This window comes from Rhinolophus sinicus, chromosome 3 (genome assembly GCF_057876585.1).
Source record: "Rhinolophus sinicus isolate RSI-liver-muscle chromosome 3, RSI-T2T, whole genome shotgun sequence".
Classification (NCBI taxonomy): Eukaryota; Metazoa; Chordata; class Mammalia; order Chiroptera; family Rhinolophidae; genus Rhinolophus; species Rhinolophus sinicus.
Window position 1 is genome coordinate 103,898,583 of NC_142503.1, and position 20,959 is coordinate 103,919,541.

At 36.0% G+C, this 20,959-nt stretch overlaps 1 protein-coding gene across 2 annotated transcripts in view; it reads right to left on the reverse strand.

Moving 5' to 3' along the window:
• The window catches only part of ARIH1 (ariadne RBR E3 ubiquitin protein ligase 1), a 103,432-nt gene that overhangs the window by 50,994 nt on the left and 31,479 nt on the right, over positions 1-20,959 (reverse strand). For both annotated transcript variants that reach the window (XM_019735959.3, XM_088796849.1), the window contains one exon: positions 7,359-7,426. In XM_019735959.3, the coding sequence (XP_019591518.1) occupies positions 7,359-7,426 (68 nt within the window). The remainder of the gene's footprint in view (positions 1-7,358; positions 7,427-20,959) is intronic.

The window sequence follows — 20,959 nt, forward strand, 5'->3', positions numbered from 1 at the left end:
ACACCTCTCTCACGCCAAGATTTTCAGTTCAGATTTTCCTGTTTCTCTATCGATGTTTACTTGGTCTGCTATGCTTCTCACAGCCGACGATGTTGACACACAATTCGATGAATTTCTGCAATGTTTTCCTCAGTCCTGCTCATTACTGGCCGCCCTGACCTCTCTTCATCAGTGACGCATTCTCTCCCCTCAGAAAAACGTTTAATCCATTTGCACACTGCCGTTTTCTTCATGGCATTATCCCCTAAACTTGGACTAACATGTCCCTGATTTCACTTCCACTCTTGCTAAATTTAACAACAAATGTAATGTTTGTTCATTGCTCTAATTCAAGCTCAGACATTCTCACGATCACACACAAAAACACACAACAATAATGAATGCCACTCAGCAGGACACCGTCACACGTTGACACGAACACAGCTGTGAGACACGGATATACCAAGGTTATGAAACCTTACCGAGCTGCTTGTACAGTGCTGCCAATGTAAGTGCACAGTGACAAGCTTGCGAACTTAATTGTCAGACCTCGTATGTTCCTTAAATTTTCTCCACACCATTTGTTTTCCGAACCTGAAATGCCCAGGTTTCCATACCCTCCTGCCCTTCCAGTCCAATCAAATGCCATCTCATCAATAAACCCTTTCCCACCTAAGTAAGAAATAACCTTTAATATATTCCCGTAAAGCTTTATCTCTAAGTACCTTGGGGGTGCAAACTGTATGACACATTGTTGTGTGTACCTCTTCATCACCAAACCTGTGTTCAATGTCTTACATGTAGTTAACCTTCAAAAACATTCTTGAATTTATATAGTGAAGTAGCAGACAACAGAATAGATAAAAGAAAAATCACTTCACATGAGGTAACTAAATTACTCCAAGTTCAAGCAGCTACTAGGTGGGAGAGGAGAGATCTCTTGTTCTTAACCACTATAGTACAATTAGATGGTGCATTTGCCACTTTCCACGCACTGCTCTCCGATAATGCCTGAATCATTTAAACAGGAAAACCCCAGTATACTGTAGAATAGTGATGAATGCTATCACAAAAGGCAAGTTTCTGACAAACCAAATTTACTTTCATATACCAGACGATAATTGTGAAACAATGTATTATTACTAATGTGGCTATCACAGTGACATACAAGTGCTAACTCTACTATCACGAAAATTATATAAGATCAAATCCCAGATGAAAAAGTTGGCCTTAAAGAAGTGGGCCAGATACAGTTATTGCTGCAGTTCTGATTATCTGATTTGCTGTTTTGATTCATCTGAACGAGCATGGGAAGAATCTAATGAGTAAAGAAAATTGTTTAATTTGTAAAACAGAAGAGAAACTAATTGACAGAGTCAAAAAGCAGAAGGCTGGGTGAGAAAGAGAATGACAAAGGTCTGGAAATCTGCTGAGAGATAAGAGACCAAAAAGTTAAAATGTCCCATATGCTCCAGCCCTTCATCCCCCTCCCTTCACCAAAATTTATTTTTAAAAAGAATAAGTCACTCGTATTTAGGGTCAGGACAAATTTGCTTAAATTGTGGACTAAAAGTCTGGGGAATTATTGGCAGGAATCTACTTACAACTCTATTTCCCTCACTGGACAGTGACTATGGCTCACTAATAAATAAATAAATAAATAAATAAATAAATAAATAAATAAATAAATAAAAGAAACATATGCCTGGCGTGTGGAAATGAGGAAAGAGAGGAAAGTGGAGGAAATTTTAAATACTGCACAATTTTGAGTATGATAAGATTTATCTTCAAGTACGTCAAAATGAATAGAAATGATACTTGAATACATTCTGCATTACCAAATGGGAAGCAAGATATTTAATACTATGTAACAAAAACCATTGGCCATATTGTCTACCTTTCCTTTTCATTCCTGGGATTCTAAATAGTTATAAGATTTTTACACTTTATTATCCTTCATTTTTATACTCAAGAATTGGGAGGTGCACAGTGTCATTGAAACTAAGTAAGCCTCCTTACATTCGTTTTTTCATTTTCCAGGAGTATTAAGGTTTGGGGGGGGGGAGGAATGGAGAGGGGTGTGGGCACTGGATTATATGTTTTTTAAGTTCTCAGGTGAGTCTAATAAACGCTTTTTAACAGTTTATCAGTTGATTCTCTTGGGTTTCCTAGGTAAATGATTATATTGTCTAACATAAAATTTCCTTCTTTATCTTCATACCACTTTAATTTTCCAAGTATTATTTTATCAGAACTTTCAATACGTTTAAAATGGTGGTGACAGCCAGTAACCTTGTTTAATTTCATGGGCCTGCTCCTAATGTTTCAACATTAAGTATAATTTTGCTGTGGATTATTAGTTGATGCCCTTTGTTATGCTAGGAAATTACACTCTGTTTGCTAAAAACCATTTTTTCTCAATCATGAATAAACGCATGATATTAAATGCATCGTTGGCATTGTGATTGCCTTTCAGTTTCTTTTCGTTAACCTGTTAAAGGAGTAAATGCTCTAGATGAGCTTTTTCCCCCCAATGGTGACCTATTCTTCCATTCCTAGGAGAAATCCTACTAGGCCATAAATTCATTCAATAGTTATGTTTCTATATTGCCAAAAGTGGTACACGGTATATTCATTTATAATTTTGAAATATTTTTCCCATCTGCAATTATGCATTATTACCAATATTGTTTATCTGTGCCTTCCTGCCCTCCCATCACATTTGCCAGCAGTTTATTCCCCCCTTTCCATAACAGACTTTCCTTTTTTAGAGCAGTTTTAAGCTCACACCAAAACTGAGCAGAAAGGAGTGTCCCATATAACCCTGCCCAACCCCCCCCCACCCCTCCCCAACCTCCCTCACAATCCGCATCGCCCAACTGAGTGGTGCACTTGACCAACCAATGAACCTATGCTGACACGTCACTATCACCCGAAGCTCATTTACATTAGGGCCCACTTTTGGTGCTGTATATTGTATGTGTCTGGACAAATGTGTAGTGATATTTTCCCACTGTAACAATTTCAAACAGAATATTTTCACTGCCCCCAAAATCCTTTTGGCTCTGCATACACATTCCCTCCACCACCACCAACCCTTGGTAATGACTGATATATTTCTTACTACCTCATAGTTTTATCTTTTCCAGAATGCCATATAGGTGGAATCACACAATATGCAGCTTTTTCAGCATGGTTTCTTCGCACTTAGTAAGAGGCATTTAAGTTTCCTCTGTGTCTTTTTATGACTAGAGCTGAATAATATATTCTGTTGTCTGGAGGTACCAAATTTATTCATCCATTCACCTACTGAAGGACATCTTTTGCTCCAAGTTTTGGAAATTATGAATAAAGCTGCTATGAACACCTGTGTGCAGGTTTATGTGTGGACATAAGTTTTTAACTCACTTGGGTAAATACCAAGAAGGCTGACTGCTGGATTGTATGGATAAAGTATGTTAGTTTTGTAAGAAACTGCCAAACTGAAAGCAAATGGCTGTACAACTTTGGATTCCTCACCAGCAATGGAGAGTTTCTGTTGCTCCAACCCTCACCACTATTTGGTGGTGTCAATGTTTTGGAATTTGGTCATTCTAATAGATGTGCAGTGGGATCTCGTTGTAATCAACAATATCCTAACGCTGTAGGACGCTGAGTAACTCTTCATATGCTTGTTTGACATCTGTGTATCTTCTTTGGTGAGGCATCTAGTTCAGATTTGTGCCCATGTTTTAAATGGACTGTTTTCCTATTGTTGGGTTTTAAAGAGTTCTTTGTACATTTCAGATAAGTCTTTTATCAGATGCCTTTTGCAAATATTTTCTCCATCTGTGACTTGTCTTCTCATTCTTTTAATTCCTTTTTAAAATCCATTTCAAAGAACTATCTTTTTGTTTTATTTATTTAATTTTGCTCTCAATTCCATTAATGTTGCTTTATCTTAAGTACTTATTCTACTCTCTTGGGGTTTATTTTGTATTTCTCTAACTTCCTATTTCAAAGGCTTAGCTTGTTTTCTACATCTTTTTCTTTTTCTTATAAAAATTAAATATTAACGCTTCTTATAAAAATGTTAATACTGTATATTCCCCTGTACAGTATTCCTTATTTGTACATACTCTCAGCCACATTCCTTATTTGCACGTACTCTCATTAGTTTTAACTATTTTAGTAATTTCATTTTTGGTTTTTAAGAATTACTTGGAAGTATGAGAATAGAATGCATATCAATTTTCCTTGGAATTTACTATAGCCTAGAATGTGACCAATCTGAAAATGATATACTTGGAAGGGTACCAAATACTAATACATATTTTAAGTTCTGTTTATTTATTGATAAACAGTCTAAAAGAAAACAGTGTTAATAGTTACGTCATGAGCGATAATGGAGAGATAGCATCTACAAAACAAGAATAAAGTTACTAAAGTGAATAAATTGGATACTGTTGAAATAAAAAATTCAAGATGGCTAAATAGCAGAATGGATGCAGAAAATAAACGAACAAACAAAACAGAAACAGACTTATAGATACAGAGAACAAACTGACGGTTGCCAGAAAAGTGGGGGAGGGGTTGGGGAGCTGGGTGAAAAAGGTGAAGGGAGTAAGAAATACATGGGGATGTAAAGTACAGCATAGAGAATATAGTCAATAATGTTGCAACAACTATGTATAGTGTCAGGTGGGTACTAGACTAATCAGGCGGAATCACTGCATAAACTATATAAATGTCTAATCACTATGCTGTACACCTGAAACTAATATAAAGTAAAATTGAATGTCATCTGTAGCTGAAAAAACTTTAAAAAATTTCAGCAGAAGTTTTTGAATTTCTCTGTAAAATGATATATTCCTATCAGAATAAAATCCCTGATGAGTTGGAGGGGGGGGGGGGAAGGCAAGTTAGTGAATTAAAGGTAAACCTGAGGAACTTTCACAGACTAGAGTAGAAAAAGATAAGTACAGAAGAAATATTTTGAAAAAATCAGAAGACCTGAAAAAGAGATCCAGAAGTTTCAATATGTGACCAAAAGAAATTCCAGAAAGTATTAAGAGAATGGAGAGAAGGTAACACTGAAAAAGTAACAGCTGAGAATTTCCCCAAACCAAAAATATGGGCCCTCTGGACTTAAACGGCCCAAAGGCTATGTTTTCAAAACCAACCCCAAAAATCTCAAAATATTAAGGATTTCTCTTAGAATATGCAAAAATTTATCATTTATGAGACTTGACTTACGTGACTACGAACATAGCCTAGAAGAAAAAAAGGTAAATTTGGGGAAAACAGTGGGATGCAAGAAACAAATTAGAAAAAAAAAGCTAAACATACTGAGTGAAACTACTTAACATCAAATTAAAAATTCAAATACCAATTTAATCAAGCTGTGAGAAGAAATAACAGAGAAAGTATGCTACAATTTTTGTCTTGTGCAAGGCATGGATATAAACACTGCAATTAAATATTATTACATATGGATATAAACACTGCAATTAAATATTATTACAAACATAGTTTTAACTATGCAAATACAAATTTTAAGGATGGCCACTAGAAACACTAAAATAAAGTATACAACTGTGAAATTATTGGGGGGGGGGTGCCGAGAAACTTGATCAAGGCAACTAAACAACCAAAGGACAAACATGGTAAATATAAAGCACAACTTACAACAGCAGTAGTTAAATCTAAACATATTAGTAATCATAAAATAGAGTGTAGCAGGGCTAATATCAGACAACATAGGATATTATGTGAAACTCATTAAATGAGACAAAAATAGTGCATACACAAAGGTTTATGCGTACCCAATAACGTAGCTTCAGAATATATAAAACAAACCCTGAAATTAACAAGGGGAAACTGAAAAGTTCACACACTCACAGAAGTTTCCCAGAAGCTGCCGACTTTTTAATTCATCCTGACTACACTTAAGCACAAAATTTATTTGAAAAATGCTTTTAGTAGTGTCAATGGTATTACAGAATCCAGAATGTCTTTGGAGAAAAACATTAATAAGAAAAAAACTGTAAATAAGTCTAGTTCACTGAGAGTATCAAATACAAACAATGAAAACACCTTTTCCTAATAGAGGTGTCATAAAATAAGCACGAAAATAAATGTTACCAAACTTAAGAAATATCACTGACTTCAAGAGATGGTGAGATCCATGAGGGAAAAAGAATCCCACTAGTCAAGGAGCATTTTATTCTTCAGGAACCCTGGGAAAGCTGCATAGTTGGTATGTGTTTAAGAACATAAGCTTTCAAGTCCAACAAACCTGAGTTTGAGTGCTAACTCCTTGTGTTACAAACAGAGGTAAATACATTAAACTCTAAGCCTTAGTTTCCACATCAATTAAGTAGGTATAACAGTTTCTAGCCCCATAAAGTTATCAGAAAAATAAAATGAAATACTGCATGGCACAGAGGGCTCAAAAATTGATAGCTATTACTGTCACTATTAACTTGTAGCTGGGGTACAAGGTATGAGAAATGGGGCAACACTCTTGGTATTATCTAGTGTCTGCTTTACAAAGGGCTTTCAGTTGTAAAATCAAGTGAGAAATATTTTTCATTTATTTCTCACAATATCTGGGTTCTCAGTTCCCAATAACTAGTCATAATTCTTTATTAAAATGAGGACTGCTACTTTTAGGCTGATAGAATAAGGCTGAAAGAACCGAGGCTGTCACCCTACCACCTTAACAAGTATCCCCAATTTCCAATCTAAGGAAGAGGAAAGATTAAGAATGACATTAGTACTGTCATTTTCCAGTCCCAGTAATTTCTTCCCTTTTAGAACTAGAAACATTTCCAGAGAGAAAATACAAAAAATATCCATGGAATATAATCCTGCACCAAAAACAGAAAACCGGTTCAAACAGCTGTTTTGGTGGCCAGGATACCCTGATAAACTTCTTTACTTTGTTTTTATTGAATAAATGTGATTAATATGCTTAACAGATTTAAAGGTTTATGGGCAAGAAATTTTAAGTAATTAAAAGAACTTATTCACGTGCTACAAGAATGTTTCAAGCACTTTCAAAAAACCAACTTAGTTTACATATATATCAAAATGATACATATGGAAAAAGGGGGAAATAAAGGATATACAACAGGTAGAAGATAATGAAGTAGAGCCCCCAGGTCATCTCCACAATAAAATAAGAAACATTAAGCCTGAGTTCTCTTAACACTAAATTTATTGCAAAATTTATGGATGAGGACTATGAGATTAAAGCAGACACCACTTGCCCATTGGTTTGTTCACAGACTGCCATATAAAATAAACTAATAATTCCTTACTTGCTTCTTGTAAATTCTGTTTCCCGGGCTTTCTGTATTACTTCTAAATACAAAGCTGACATGATAGTTCCTTACCTTTCCATTAGCTTCTCTTTATCCCAATTGAAGTGGCTAAGGAGTATTCTTGTGATAGTTGCTGGATTCTAAAGAAGGGGGGAAAAAAAGTCACTTTAAAGTAAACAGCATTTCATTGACATTTACTGAATCTTTAGGTTGAATTTAAATTTCTGTAACACCCCACCCAAATTTCCTTTCCAAAGATATTTCTTTATTCCCCTAAGAAAATACAAAATTTCAATTATGAGAAGCAAGACTATTTAAAAACAGTAAGTCACACTAATATGGCAGGATTCTACAGGATTCTAAAGCAGAATTCAAAATAAGCCAAAAAGGAATTAAATGAAAAATTATTGTATTAAATCATGCACTAATTAACTTTTTTGCAATTAAGATTTGACAGCTGCTACATCCACACACTATTAATCAATAAGATTTCTAACATCTTAGGTACTGAATAGTTCAAACGACTCCAAACCACTAAGTTAGAAGACCCTTCAAAGATATTTAATGAAAAATGACAAATTATCTGTACTGTGTAATAATTTATGGACTATAATCTTAGGTTGTTACTTCATTTTGAGAAGGAAAAGCTAACATGAAATAAAAACTTTACTGCCCTATCATTCAATCCTGTCACAAATATTTCCATTTCCTATGAAACTAGTGAGTTTACTATTTGGGTCCAGAATTTTAACTTAAAATGCAATGGGGCCTAAGAGATGAGCTAAAACTGACTCGTTCAAAGATACCAGAGCTGGTTACAATATCAGACAGAGTTGGCTTATTTGGATTTCACATATAATGTAATTATATCAAGTAACATTTCAAGAAAGGTCTCTGTGCATAAACCACTCTTATTTTACCACAGTTAGACTATAGTATTAGTTAACTACTAATTTAGTTAAAATGTAATCCTACATAAAAATTATGTCATGAAAGAAATCTCTACCAGTTATTCTCAAAAATACCATTCGTCACAGGAAAATACACACATACCCATACACTCCCCAAAGCCTAAGATGCATACATTATGACGCCCATGCACCCACCACTCCAGGCACAATTGACTAATCCATTAGTATTCCTTCCTTCTTGGACCCGAACCTCCTTAAGAATTCTCCTTTAACACAGCACTCCAGACAGACACCAACAATCTACTAGAGTTATGTAATACGTGAAAAGAAACCTATTAACCGATCCTCAATTATGTGTTTATTTGTACTGAATATAGAGACATTAGTCATGCCCAACTCTTTCTTAGAAATGGGATTCAACAATTTTTTTTTTAAACTCAAGAGTTTGATAACAGGTATTCACAACAGGATTTACCTACAATTTAAATAAAGTTATTGATTTAGATTTAGTCATATGTAAAATAAGGACAATAATTCTATCAATTGGGAGAGTTAAGCCTAGTAGTATTCACTAGAATTGTGTGACTAACTTGGTGGCATCAAATACACTGTCTTCTCTGCCACTAGACAGAGTGCTTCAGGAAAAATAACTCAGGAATTAAGTCTTAACTTGCAAAGAGAAAAAAGGGAGAGGAGGGTAAAAGCCCTCTTTGACTGATGCTGGTGCCTTTCCTGCGTCTGAGTTCCAGTATCGAAAATTGGTCCCAGCCACAGGTTCCCAAACCTGCTATTGGTTCATCAAAAATTACTATGAAAAGTTGTTAAAACACAGATTCCTAGGTTCCACCACCATATTTTTATTTATTAGGTTTGGGGTAGGACCTCCCCAAATGTGCTCATCACCAAAGGGATTCAGAAAATCAGATCAGTGGTTCTCCAGGGTAAAAGAAACACGACTTTTCTATTTTTCACATCATCCTATAAAAATTTCTGTGTGTTTAATAACGTGTATACTATATTGGAGATATATGCTCAAAAGTTTTTCCCAATAGGATGTTACTGAAAAAATTTTATCTAAACCACAGTGGCATGATAATGCCAAAATATATTCTGCCAGGGCTCTATGCTACGCAGGGGGTGGAGGGTACTATTTCAGCACTGCTGGCTCAAATCATTTATGTGCATTGCATGAAGGAAAGGTGATGGGGGGAATATTTATTGTGCATCTACTGCTGTATGTCAGGCCCTGTACACGGTACTTTACACATCTCATTTAGTTCTCAAAGCACTCTTTAAGATATAAATATATCCATCCCATTTTAAATACGAGAAAACTGACTAGGTTCCAAAAGGTTACAAAAATTACCCAATGCCATGCAACTCATTAAGTGGAGTAGTTGTGAATTCTAGCTGAGGATAATCTGGGTCTAATAGTCCCTCAATTATTCCATGCAGTAGAACCTAAAGCAATATTAAAGATGCCATTGAACTACTAGTCATATGTCTAATTATCGTTTACATCCTCCACCAAAGGTAATTCAGGACAGGATGAGAAGAGGACAGCAGAACGCTAAGTGGCACAGGGAGCTTCTGAGGGACTGAAAATGTTCTATTTCTGAAATGTGACGGTTGATTATAGGAGGAAAAACATTTATCAAAACTCAAACTATACACTTAAAATGGGTACATTTAGTTATATAAAAATTATACATCAATAATGTTGATTATTTAAAAACAAAACGATCTGACTTCTGGTCCTGGCCAAGATGGAGTAATAAGCTCACTGTAGTATCTCTCTTCTACTGATTCTAACTAGCAATACGAGCCCTGGACAAAATACAACGGACAGAGTACTCTGAAAACTAAATAACAGCAGGCAAATTGTGGAGGGAAGTGAAGAACAACCAATAAGGTAGTGGTGAGTACACTGTTTTTTTTCTCCTTTATTTCCTGGCTTTGAAACAAGGCTGGGCCAAACAGGGACATGACGGCAGGCGTGATCAACAAAAACTAAGAACAGGGTATCTTTACTGGGGCAAAAGACTCCTGGAGGATGTGAGGAGAAGACGTTCACTTTTTCTCTTGTTTCTCCCTCCTGTGCTGAAGCCAGCCCAGCCATGAAGCCACACTGCTGCAGAGTGACTACTAAAAACCACAAGAGAAAAATCACTGCTCTGAGTAGAGGAAGCAGGAAGATGGCCCCAGGGGAAAAGAAGAGTATGGAGGAGTCCCTATTCTTTTTTTCCTCTTGCCACTTCATCTCAAGGCATGACAGACAGGAAACTAAAACCGAGAGAACTCCATACTTGTGGCTATAGGAATGAATAAAAAGGGCCCCTGAAGCCCGAGTGCAGGGGAAATCACGGAGAGCAAGGTGGAGAAGGAGACCCCTAACTCTGTGTATGAACCAAGTCCTGGGCTCTCCTGCAAGTTGCGCATGTGTGCAACACAGCCAGAAGTACAGGAGAGGCTTTCAGAACAGAATTACGCGTATATCATAAACAACTGCCCAAGGGCTGGACAACCTAGATGGGAATGGGAGGGGCAAATTCAACATAGCAAAGGCTCTGAAAAATGAACAGATAATGGAACCACTGCCTACATAAAGTGAGAAAGAACTTAACTGGGTTGGCTTGTTTACTAAAACAAAAAAATCCTCACCATTCTCTAAAGGATTTTAACAGGATGCAAATCATACAACATAATATTCCAAACGTCCAAGATAGATTTCAAAATTATCAGACATAGAAAGAACAAAAAAAACTGACCAATTCTCAAGGGAGAAGCCAATTAAGAAATAGACGCCTAGAGATGACTCGGACGTTAGAATTATCAAAGTCTTTTAAAGCAGCTATTAAAATCATGATCCATTAGATAAACACCTTTAAATGAATTAAAGAAATTCTTAGGAAAGAAACATAAATTCTAAAAAACAACCAAATAGAAATTTTAGAACTAAAAAAACATACAAGTTCACTGGATGGGCTCAAGAGCAGAACGGACATCTCAAAGGAGTCAGTGAACTTAGGAAATGTATCAATAATTAATTATCCAATCCTAAAATAGAAAAATAATTTTTGTTTAAAGAAGAGTATCTCAGGGCCCTGCGGGATAATATTAAATAGCTGTCAGCCTAGAATTCTATATTCAGCGAAAGTATAGTTCAGGAATGAAGATATAGTCTCAGATAACAGAAAATTATGAGAACTCATTGCCAGCAGATGTGCTCTAAAGGCAATGCTAAAAGAAGTTGCTGAGCTGGAAGAAAAATGATTCCAGAGGGAAACTTGGAACTTCAAGAATGGAGGAACAACAGAACTGGAAAATGGGTAAATATTATAGATTACTTTTCTCCTCGTAAGTTCTTAAAAACATACAAAATTGCTGAAACCAAAAAGTATAACATGTCATGGTGAGGGGTAAGGGTTAAATGTATACAGATGTAACACATATGACAACTATAATATAAAGGGACTGGGAGAAAAACCATCTATACAGCTGTAAAGCTTCTATGTTTTACTTGTAGTGAAATATTAACTCTAAACAGAATGTGAAGACTTAAAAATATTTGTATTATAATCCCTAGAGCAACAACCAAGAAAAAAAAGAAGACCAAGAGATATGACTAAAAAAGCCAATAGATCTATGAAGTGGACTATTTTTAAAATTTCAATCCAAAAGAAAGCAGAAATGGAAAAACAAACATAATTTAAAAAGGCCAAAATCCAACCACATCAATAATTATATTAAATGTAAATAGTAAAAAAAAGTTTAAGACAAAATACAAATATTAAAATCATTATGTTGCACCACCTGCAACTAATGTTATATTATCAATTAAACTTCAATTTAAAAATAGAAATGAAATGCCGCTAAGTAACAGACAGCTCAGTGTTTTTTAAAAAGGTGAAACTACATATTGTCCATAACAATCCATTTTTCAGTGTTATGATAGAGTTTAAACGTAAAAGGATGAAAAAAACATATATCATGCAAAACACTCGTCAAATTAAAGCCACAGTGGCTATATTCGTATCAAACAAAGTTAACTTCAGAACAAGAAAAATTACCAGGGATAAAAGAAAAACACATCATAATGGTAAAAGGTCAATTCACCAAGAAAACATAACAATCTTAAATGTCTGCACCTAACAACAAAGCCTAATAATAAATCAAGCAAAAACTGATAGATCTGAAAGAAAAACAGACCAAATCCACAATTATACTTGGAGATTTCAACACTACTTTCTCAGTAATCCATTGAACAAGCAGACAGACAATTTGGAAATTAAGTCATCTACTAATAACCAGGGGTCAAGGAAGAAGTCTTTTTTTTTTTTAAATTAAAGTTTATTGGGGTGACAATTGTTAAGGAAGAAGTCCTGAAGGAAATTAGAAAACATCTTCAACAACAAAAAAATGAAAATACAACATACCAAATTTGTGGGAGGTGGCTAACATTGTTTGGGGGAAAGTTACTGCATTAAATGGTTATATAAAAAAAAGAATTAGGGCCGGCCCGGTGGCTCAGGTGGTTGGAGCTCTGTGCTCCTAACTCTGAAGGCTGCCGGTTCGATTCCCACATGGACTAGTAGACTCTCAACCACAAGGGTGCCAGTTCGATTCTTCGAGTCCAGCAAGGGATGGTGGGCTGTGCCCCCTGGAACTAGCAACGGCAACTGGACCTGGAGATGAGCTGCACCCTCCACAACGAAGATTGAAAGGACAACTTGACTTGGAAAAAAGTCCTGGAAGTACACACTGTTCCCCAATAAAGTCCTGTTCCCCTTCCCCAATAAAATCTTTAAAAAAAAAGAATTAAAGTCACAAATGTTTTGTTTTTTTTAAAGGGCAAACTAAACCTACAGCAATCAGAAAAAGTAATAAGGAACAGAAGTCAATGAACCTGAAAACAGAAAAACAAGAAAAAATAAAACCAAAAGCTAGTAATAAAATCAACAGAACTCTAGCAAAGACTAACCAAGATAAAAAAAGACACAAATCACCAATATTAGGAATGACAGGGAAACATCCGTACAGATCCTAGAGACATTAAAAATGATAACAGAATACCGCAAACAACACTTTGCTCATTAATTTACAACTTAGATGAGGCAAATCAATTTCCTTAAAGACACTACTATTAAAATTCATTGAAGAAGAAATAACATCAATTTCCTACATCTGTAAGACAAACCAAATGCGTAGTTAAACCCTTTCCACAAAGAAAACTCAAGACCCAAATGGTTTCACTGGTAAAGTCTACCAATCCTCTAAGGAACAAAAAAATATGAATTCTACACAGTATCTTCCCCCAAAAAAACAGAAGAGAGAACACTTCCCAATTTTTATTATAAGACCAGCATCACCCTGATATAAAAATCAAAGACAAATACTCTATGAACAAAGATGTAAAAATTGCCAACAAAATACATACTAGGAAATCCAATCCAGCAATACATAAAAAGGATCATTTACACCACAACAAAGTGGGGTTTATCCTAGAATTGAAGGCCGGTTAAACCTTTTTTTAAAAACTCAACATTAATTGCCCATATTAACAGCCTAAAGAAAAAAACCCATAAGATCTTATCAAGAGGATGCAGGAAGTCTGCCAAAATTCAACATTCAGTACTCATAAAACTCTCAGCAAACTAGGAATAGAAGGGAAATTTCCTCAACTCGGTAATCTACAACAAAGTTACAGCTAACATCACACCTAGTGATGAAAGACTACGCTTTCCCCCTAAGATATGGAACAAGGCGAGGACGTTCATTTTCACCACTTCTATTCAACATCACATTGGAAATGTTACAAATGCAATAAGGCAGAAAAAGAAATAAAAGGCATACACACTAGAAAGGAAAAAAAGCTGTTTCCAGTCACAGATAACATGACTGTCTATGTAGAATATTCCATGGATCTACAAAAACCTCCAAGAACTACTGAGTTTCACAAGGTCTCAGAATACAAGACCAATAATCATTTTAAAACAACAGTATTTTTATATACTAGCAAGGAATAACTGGAAATCACACAAAAATTAAAGTCCCAAAAAGTTAAAGTACGCACCATTTACAATAGCACCAAAATATGAAATATTTTAGGTATAAATCTAACAAAACTTGTAAAGTACCTGTATGCTGCAAAATACTGATGAAGGAAATGTTTAAAAACCTAACTAAATGAAGAGCTACACCATCTTTGTGGGTGTGGGGACTCCCAGTATCCCTGGGGAACAGGTCCCAGGACCACCCACAGACACCAAGCTCTGAGGACACTCGTCGTTGGTGAAGGACGATGCACACAGCGGGCCTCCACATCCCACAGGTTCCCAACCACGGACTGAAAATACCGTTTTCAAACCTCGGTTGGTTGAACCTGCGGATGCAAACACCACGGATATGAAGGGCCAAATGTAGTTAAAATATTAATTCTTCCCAAATTGATCTATTTATTCAACTCAATACCAATCAAAATCTTACTGAGATTTTGAAAAGACTACCACCTAATTTTAAAACATACTATAAAGCTACAGTTTTGGCAAAAGGATGCACAGATCCATGGAATGGAAGCCAGAAGTAGATCCACATAAATATGTCAAAAGAGATTTATTAAAAGGTGCTAATTCAATGGGTTAATTCAAACAGTGCTGGAATAATTAAGACATCTATATTTTAAAAAAATCAACTTTGACCTATACCCAGACTTCATACAAAATTCATAATGGATCATACCTAAATGTAAAATCTAAGACTATAAAACTTGGAGAAAATCTTTGTGACCCTGGGTTAGGCAAATAGCTCTCAGAATGAAAAAACATCACAAACCGGCAGAAAATATTTGCAAATCACATATCTGACAAACGACTTGCATTTAGAATATATATTTTTAAATATATATATTCTTAAAATGTAACAAAAAAACAAAAACCCAATTTGAAAAATAAGCAAATGATTTCAAACTGATACTTCAAAGAAAATCTACACAGAGGCATAAACAAAAAGTACACGAACAGATGGAGTACGTGAACATCATGAGTTATTCAGGCCACACAAATTGAAGCCACCGTGGTACCGTAACGTGCCTATTAGAATGTGTGCGTGTGGGGCAGGGGGCGCAGGGGCAGTTGCCTAAGTGGTTAGAACGCAGTGCTCATAACACCAAGGTCGCTGGTTCGATTCCCACATGGGCCAGTGAGCTGTGCCCTCCACAACTAGATTGAAACCGACTTGACCTAGAGCTGAGCTGAATGTGGGGGGAGGAGCAAGGGGGGACCAATCTGACAATCCCAAGTGCTACAGAGTGTGTGGTGCAACTGGAACTCCTTTATACCACTGGTGGGAAGGCCAACAGGAAAAAGTTAAGCAGTTACTTATGAAGTTAAACATATACTTACTACAACCCCAGTATCTCACTAGTAGGAACTGGCCTAAGTGACATGAAAACTTATGTTCACCCCAAAACCTATACGTTAATGTTTAAAACAGCATTATTTTTACCTGGCAAAAATTGGAAACAATCCAAATGTTCCACAAGTGGGGTGTGGAAAAACAAACTGTGGTACATATCCATATATACAGCAGTAGGAATCGTCTCATGCAAACTTTCGGTGAAAGAAACCAGATTCAAAGGCTAGATACTCTATGATTCCATCTCTATGACATGGCAGAAAAGGCAAAACTGTAGGGATGCTGCACAAAGCCCCGGTTGCCAGGGAATAAGGGGGGAGGATGTGAACAAACCTGGAAGGGAATTTTATAAGGGTAACGATGGAACTATTCTGTAGCTTGATTGTGGTGGTAGTTACACAACTCTAGGCATTTGTCAAAACTCATGGAATTGTATACCGAAAAGTATACATTTTATTGCATGTAAATTAAAATATAAATTTAAAATATTAAATTATAAAAGCAATCTAACCCACACTGGAGCACCCATAATGGAGTTCTGACTGTTAAAAGTATGAGTGTCAAAGGGCAATGCTGAACGGAAGGAACATAGACGTGAAATTATTTAGTGCCAGGTACCTTACTTACATTCTGATTTCATTTAATCCTCACATCAATACTTAATGCAAGGTGGGCATTACTTACATTTTACAGGTGAGGTGAGGTTAAGTGACTTGACCCAAAATAAAATAGGTAAATAGGATCTGAATATTAGAGGAAATTTAAAAAAACTAATGCTTGTAGCACCATCTTCAAATATTCTGATTTAATTTCTTTAGGTTGGGGCCTGGTGAAAGGAATCCACCTATGTGTGCTACCAAAATTCAAAATGAGTTTAATGGAAAGTCAATTCAAGCTCTTGGTTAAACTAAATAAATAAATAAATAAATAAATAAATAAATAAATCCCTCTTCACCGTTTTTTATTGTTGTTTCTCATTTTTAAAGCTATAAACAAACCACACAAAAAGTTAATAAGCAAAATAACTATAATTAGAAAACTAATACTAGCAAGCAGTACGTTTAGGACAATAAAGCTACCTACAATCTCAAATTTTCTCTAGTTATAAGCTCTAAAACAATGGTTCCCCATTTTGGCTACATATTTGAATCTCCAGGGGAACTTTAAAAATTCCAATACTTGGACTTCGCCATCAGCAATTCTGATCAATTGTTTAGGGTGGGACGACATGAGTGTCTGTATTTTTCACCCACAGTTTTTACCTAAAGTTTCCCAAATAACAGTGATATGCAGCCAGAATCAGGAGCTACTACTTCTAAATAGTTTGCCCACTATGGGGGCTCTGCAAAGTAAAGCACATGTGAACTCCCGCATGAATACAGAAGTATATTATTATATTAATTTGAAGAAAATTACATTCTAGGGTTACAGGAGTAATGTTTGCTTTGAAAGTTCTGCTTTTGCATTTTTAAAAAGTGGGTCTGCATATGCCAACTGTCCCAGCTGAGGCTGTAATAATACTATCAATGTCCTATCAGCCTCTATCCTTTGAGCAAGTGGCTCTTAACCTCGGTAGTACATCAGAATCATCGAGGAGCTTTTAAAAAACTGATGTGCACGACACACCCCCAGCCAAATACTACTGTATCAGAATACTGAAGGGGGAGGGGATTTTTTTTAACCCAAATTAACATACTACAGAAAGGCCTCCAAAGCCTAGCTTTTTATTCATCTTAGTATTTGATCTAAAATATAATTAAATGGGTTACAGACTTCATCTCAAAACTCAGTTTGACAATTTCCTAGACAAGAATGGGCTCATGTTTCTACATTATGTTTCTATCTAGCTTAATCTAAGCCCCTGAAGAGAGCTGCAGATGGCCAAAATGTATAGACTATTGTTTTGTAATGCTTTCTTAAACAGTATTAGAACCCAAAAGCTGTAAAGTACAGAAACTTCTATGTAATTATTTGCAACACCAACAATAAAAAGAAATACATCTATAAAAGACAAATAATCCAGTAAAAAAATGGACTGTTTTATGAATTTACACAATACAACTGGCTGAAAAACAAGAAAATATCCAACTTCCTGAATACAACGAGTGTTTTAATCCACTGCAATGACTAAGATCTTAAAAACTGATAAGATCCAGTGATAAAAGTCGGGGAAATGGCCCATGTTAGAGAGATGGCAACTTCGGTAAAAACTTTTACGAGTGTAGTTTGGTAGAACTGATCAAAATTTAAAACGCATGTGATCTAAGACCTAGAGATTACACTTTTGGAACCTACCCCACAGAAATATACAAGTGCAGAAGGATAAGAATAAGAAATTTCACATGTAAATTATTTGGAAACACAATAAAGCAAAAATAACCTCCATTTTCCCAAGAAGAGTCTGCCTGAAACTCATGCTGCACCCATACTTAGTACAATACAGGCACACCCTGCTTTGCTGTGCCTTGCAGATACTGCATTTTTAAAAAAACAGATGGAAGGTTTGTGGCAAGCCTGTGCTGAGCACGTCAATCAACGCCATTTTTCCAACAGCATTTGCTCACTTTATGTCTCTACATCCCATTTTGGTAATTCTCACACTATTTCAAACTTTTCCACTAGCATATTTGCTATGGTGATCAGTGTGATCTTTGATGTTACTATTATAATTGTTTCTGACATGTCACAGACCGTGCCCATATAAGATGGTGAACATAATCAATAAATGTGTATGTTCTGACAAGCGGCCATTTCTCCCTCTGCTGCCTCCCCTTCCACTGGCTCTCTCCCTCTCCTCGGGCCTCCCTATTCCTCTGAGACACAACAATATTAAAATTCGACCAATTAATAATTCTGCAATGGCCTCTAAGTGTTCAAGTGAAAGAGCTGCAAGTCTTTCACTTTAAATCAAAGGCTAGAAATAATAAAGCTTAGTGAGGAAGGCATGTTGAAAGCCGAGAAAGACAAAAGCTAGGATTCTTGTACCAGTTAGCAAAGTTGTGAATGCAAAGGAAAAATTCTTAAAGAAATTAAAACTGCTACTCCAGTGAACACAAGAATAATAAGAAAGGGGCGGTTGGATGGCTCCATTGGTTAGAGCATAAGCTCTGAACAACTGGGTTGCCGGTTCGATTCCCACATGGGCCAGTGAGCTGCGCCCTCCACAACTAGATTGAAAGACAACGACTTGGAGCTGATGGGCCCTGGAAAAACACACTGTTCCCCAATAAAAAATTTAAAAAAAAAAAAGAAGAAAGCAAAACAGCCTTATTGCTGATATCCAGAAAGTTTTAGTCCAAACAGAACCTGCAACATTCCTTTAAGCCAAAGGCTTATCCAGAGCGGGGCTCTAAGTCTCTTCAATTCTATGAAGGCTGAGAGAGGTGAGGACACTGCAGGAATAAAGCTAGAAGTAGCAGGGTTGGTTCATGCGGTTTAAGGGGAAAAAACGATCTCCATAACAGAAGTGCAAGGTGAAGCAACATGTGCTGCAGCTAGTAATCCAGAAGATCTAGCCAAGATAATGAAGGCGGCTGTAGATGGAACAGCCTTATATTAGAACATGTCATCTGCAACTTCTATAGCTAAGGAGATAAAAGTCGATGCCGGGTGTCAAAGTTTCAAAGGAAAGGCTGACTCTCTTGTTAGGAACTAATGTAGCTGGTGACTTTCAGTTGAAATTAATGCTCACTTACCATTCTGAAAATCCTAGGGCCCATAAGACTTATGCTAAATCTACTCTGCCTGGGCTCTAAAAGGGAACAACAAAGCCTGGATGACAGTATATCTGTTTACAACATGCCTTACTAAATATTTTAAGTCCAATTTTAAAGTTGAGACCTATTGTTCAGAAAAAAAAGATTCCTTTCAAAATCTGACTGCATGGTGACAATGCGCCTGGTCACCCAAGAGCTCTGATGGAGACGGACAATGAGATTAATGTTTCCATGCCTGCTAACACAGCATCTATTCTATAGCCCATCAAGGAGTAATTTTGACTTTTCAAGTCTTATTATTGAAGAAATACATTTTGTAAGGCTATAGATAGCTGCCATAGATAGTGATTCCTCCGATGGATCTGGGCAAAGTAAATTTAAAAACTTTCTGGAAATTATTACCATTCTAGATGCCACTAAGAACATTTGTGATTCATGGGAAGAAGTCAAAATACCAACATTAACAGGAGTTTTGAAGTCAGTGGAGGAAGTAACTGCAGATGAGGTGGAAATAGCAGAAGAACTAGAATTAGAAGTGAAGCCTGAAGATGTGACTGAATTGCTGCAATCTCATAAGAAGAGATGCACTTTATGAGATGAGGAGTTGCTTCTTACGGATGAGCAAATAAAGTGGTTTCTTGAGATGGAATCTACTCCTGGTGAAGACTATTGAAAGACAACAAAGGATTTAAAATATTACACAAACTTAGTTCATAAAGCAGCAGTACGGTTTAAGAGGATTGACTCCAACTTTGAAAGAAGTTCTACTGTGGTAAAATGCTATCAAACAGCACTACATGCTACAGAGACACTGCTAAAGTGCTAGCCATCATCTAAGCCTTCAGCGAGTTGGAATCTTCATTTGGCAATAAAATATTTCTTAAGTAAGGTATGTACACCATTTTTTAGACACATGCCATTGCACACTTAATGTAATGTAATGTAAATCAAAAACATCCATGCGGCTCACTTTATTGAGATATTCATTTATCGCGATGGTCTATAACTGAAACCACAGTATCTCTGAGGTACCATGTATTACGCAGCAACTAAAAGTACAGACATGTATGTAGTGACGTTTAAGGATATCCATGAGATACTACTGAGTAAAAAAAAAAAAAAAAGCAAGTTACCGAGCACTGTACAATATTCCATTTATGTGTTAAAAAAAAAAAAGTAAATTTCCATGACATATTGTATATGAAATAAAAATAAAAAATTAGAAGGATATGAAAGCTGTCCCTGAGAGTTATCATCTCTGGGTACTGGTTTGGGAGTGGAGTGAAAAGATGTGGGTTTTCTTTTCTTCATAAACATATGAATAGAAATGTAAACTATTACTTCTATAAATTAATGATAAACAGCATAGGACTTGCTACTCAAAGTGTGGTTCACAAAATCACAATCAAATCAGTTTGTTAGAAATGCAGAATCCTAGGTCTCAACCCACATCTTCATTTCAATCAGACCATCAAGTTCCTGAGGTGATTTGTATCCACATTAAAGTTTGAGAAGCACTGATATATGCTATAGGAAGTGACATTCTGAGAGTTGGTTACACTAACTGTAAAAGATTTCATTTCCAAAAAAATACTTCATTTCCTTCTAAGAAGTTATCATGTGTAACTCAGGT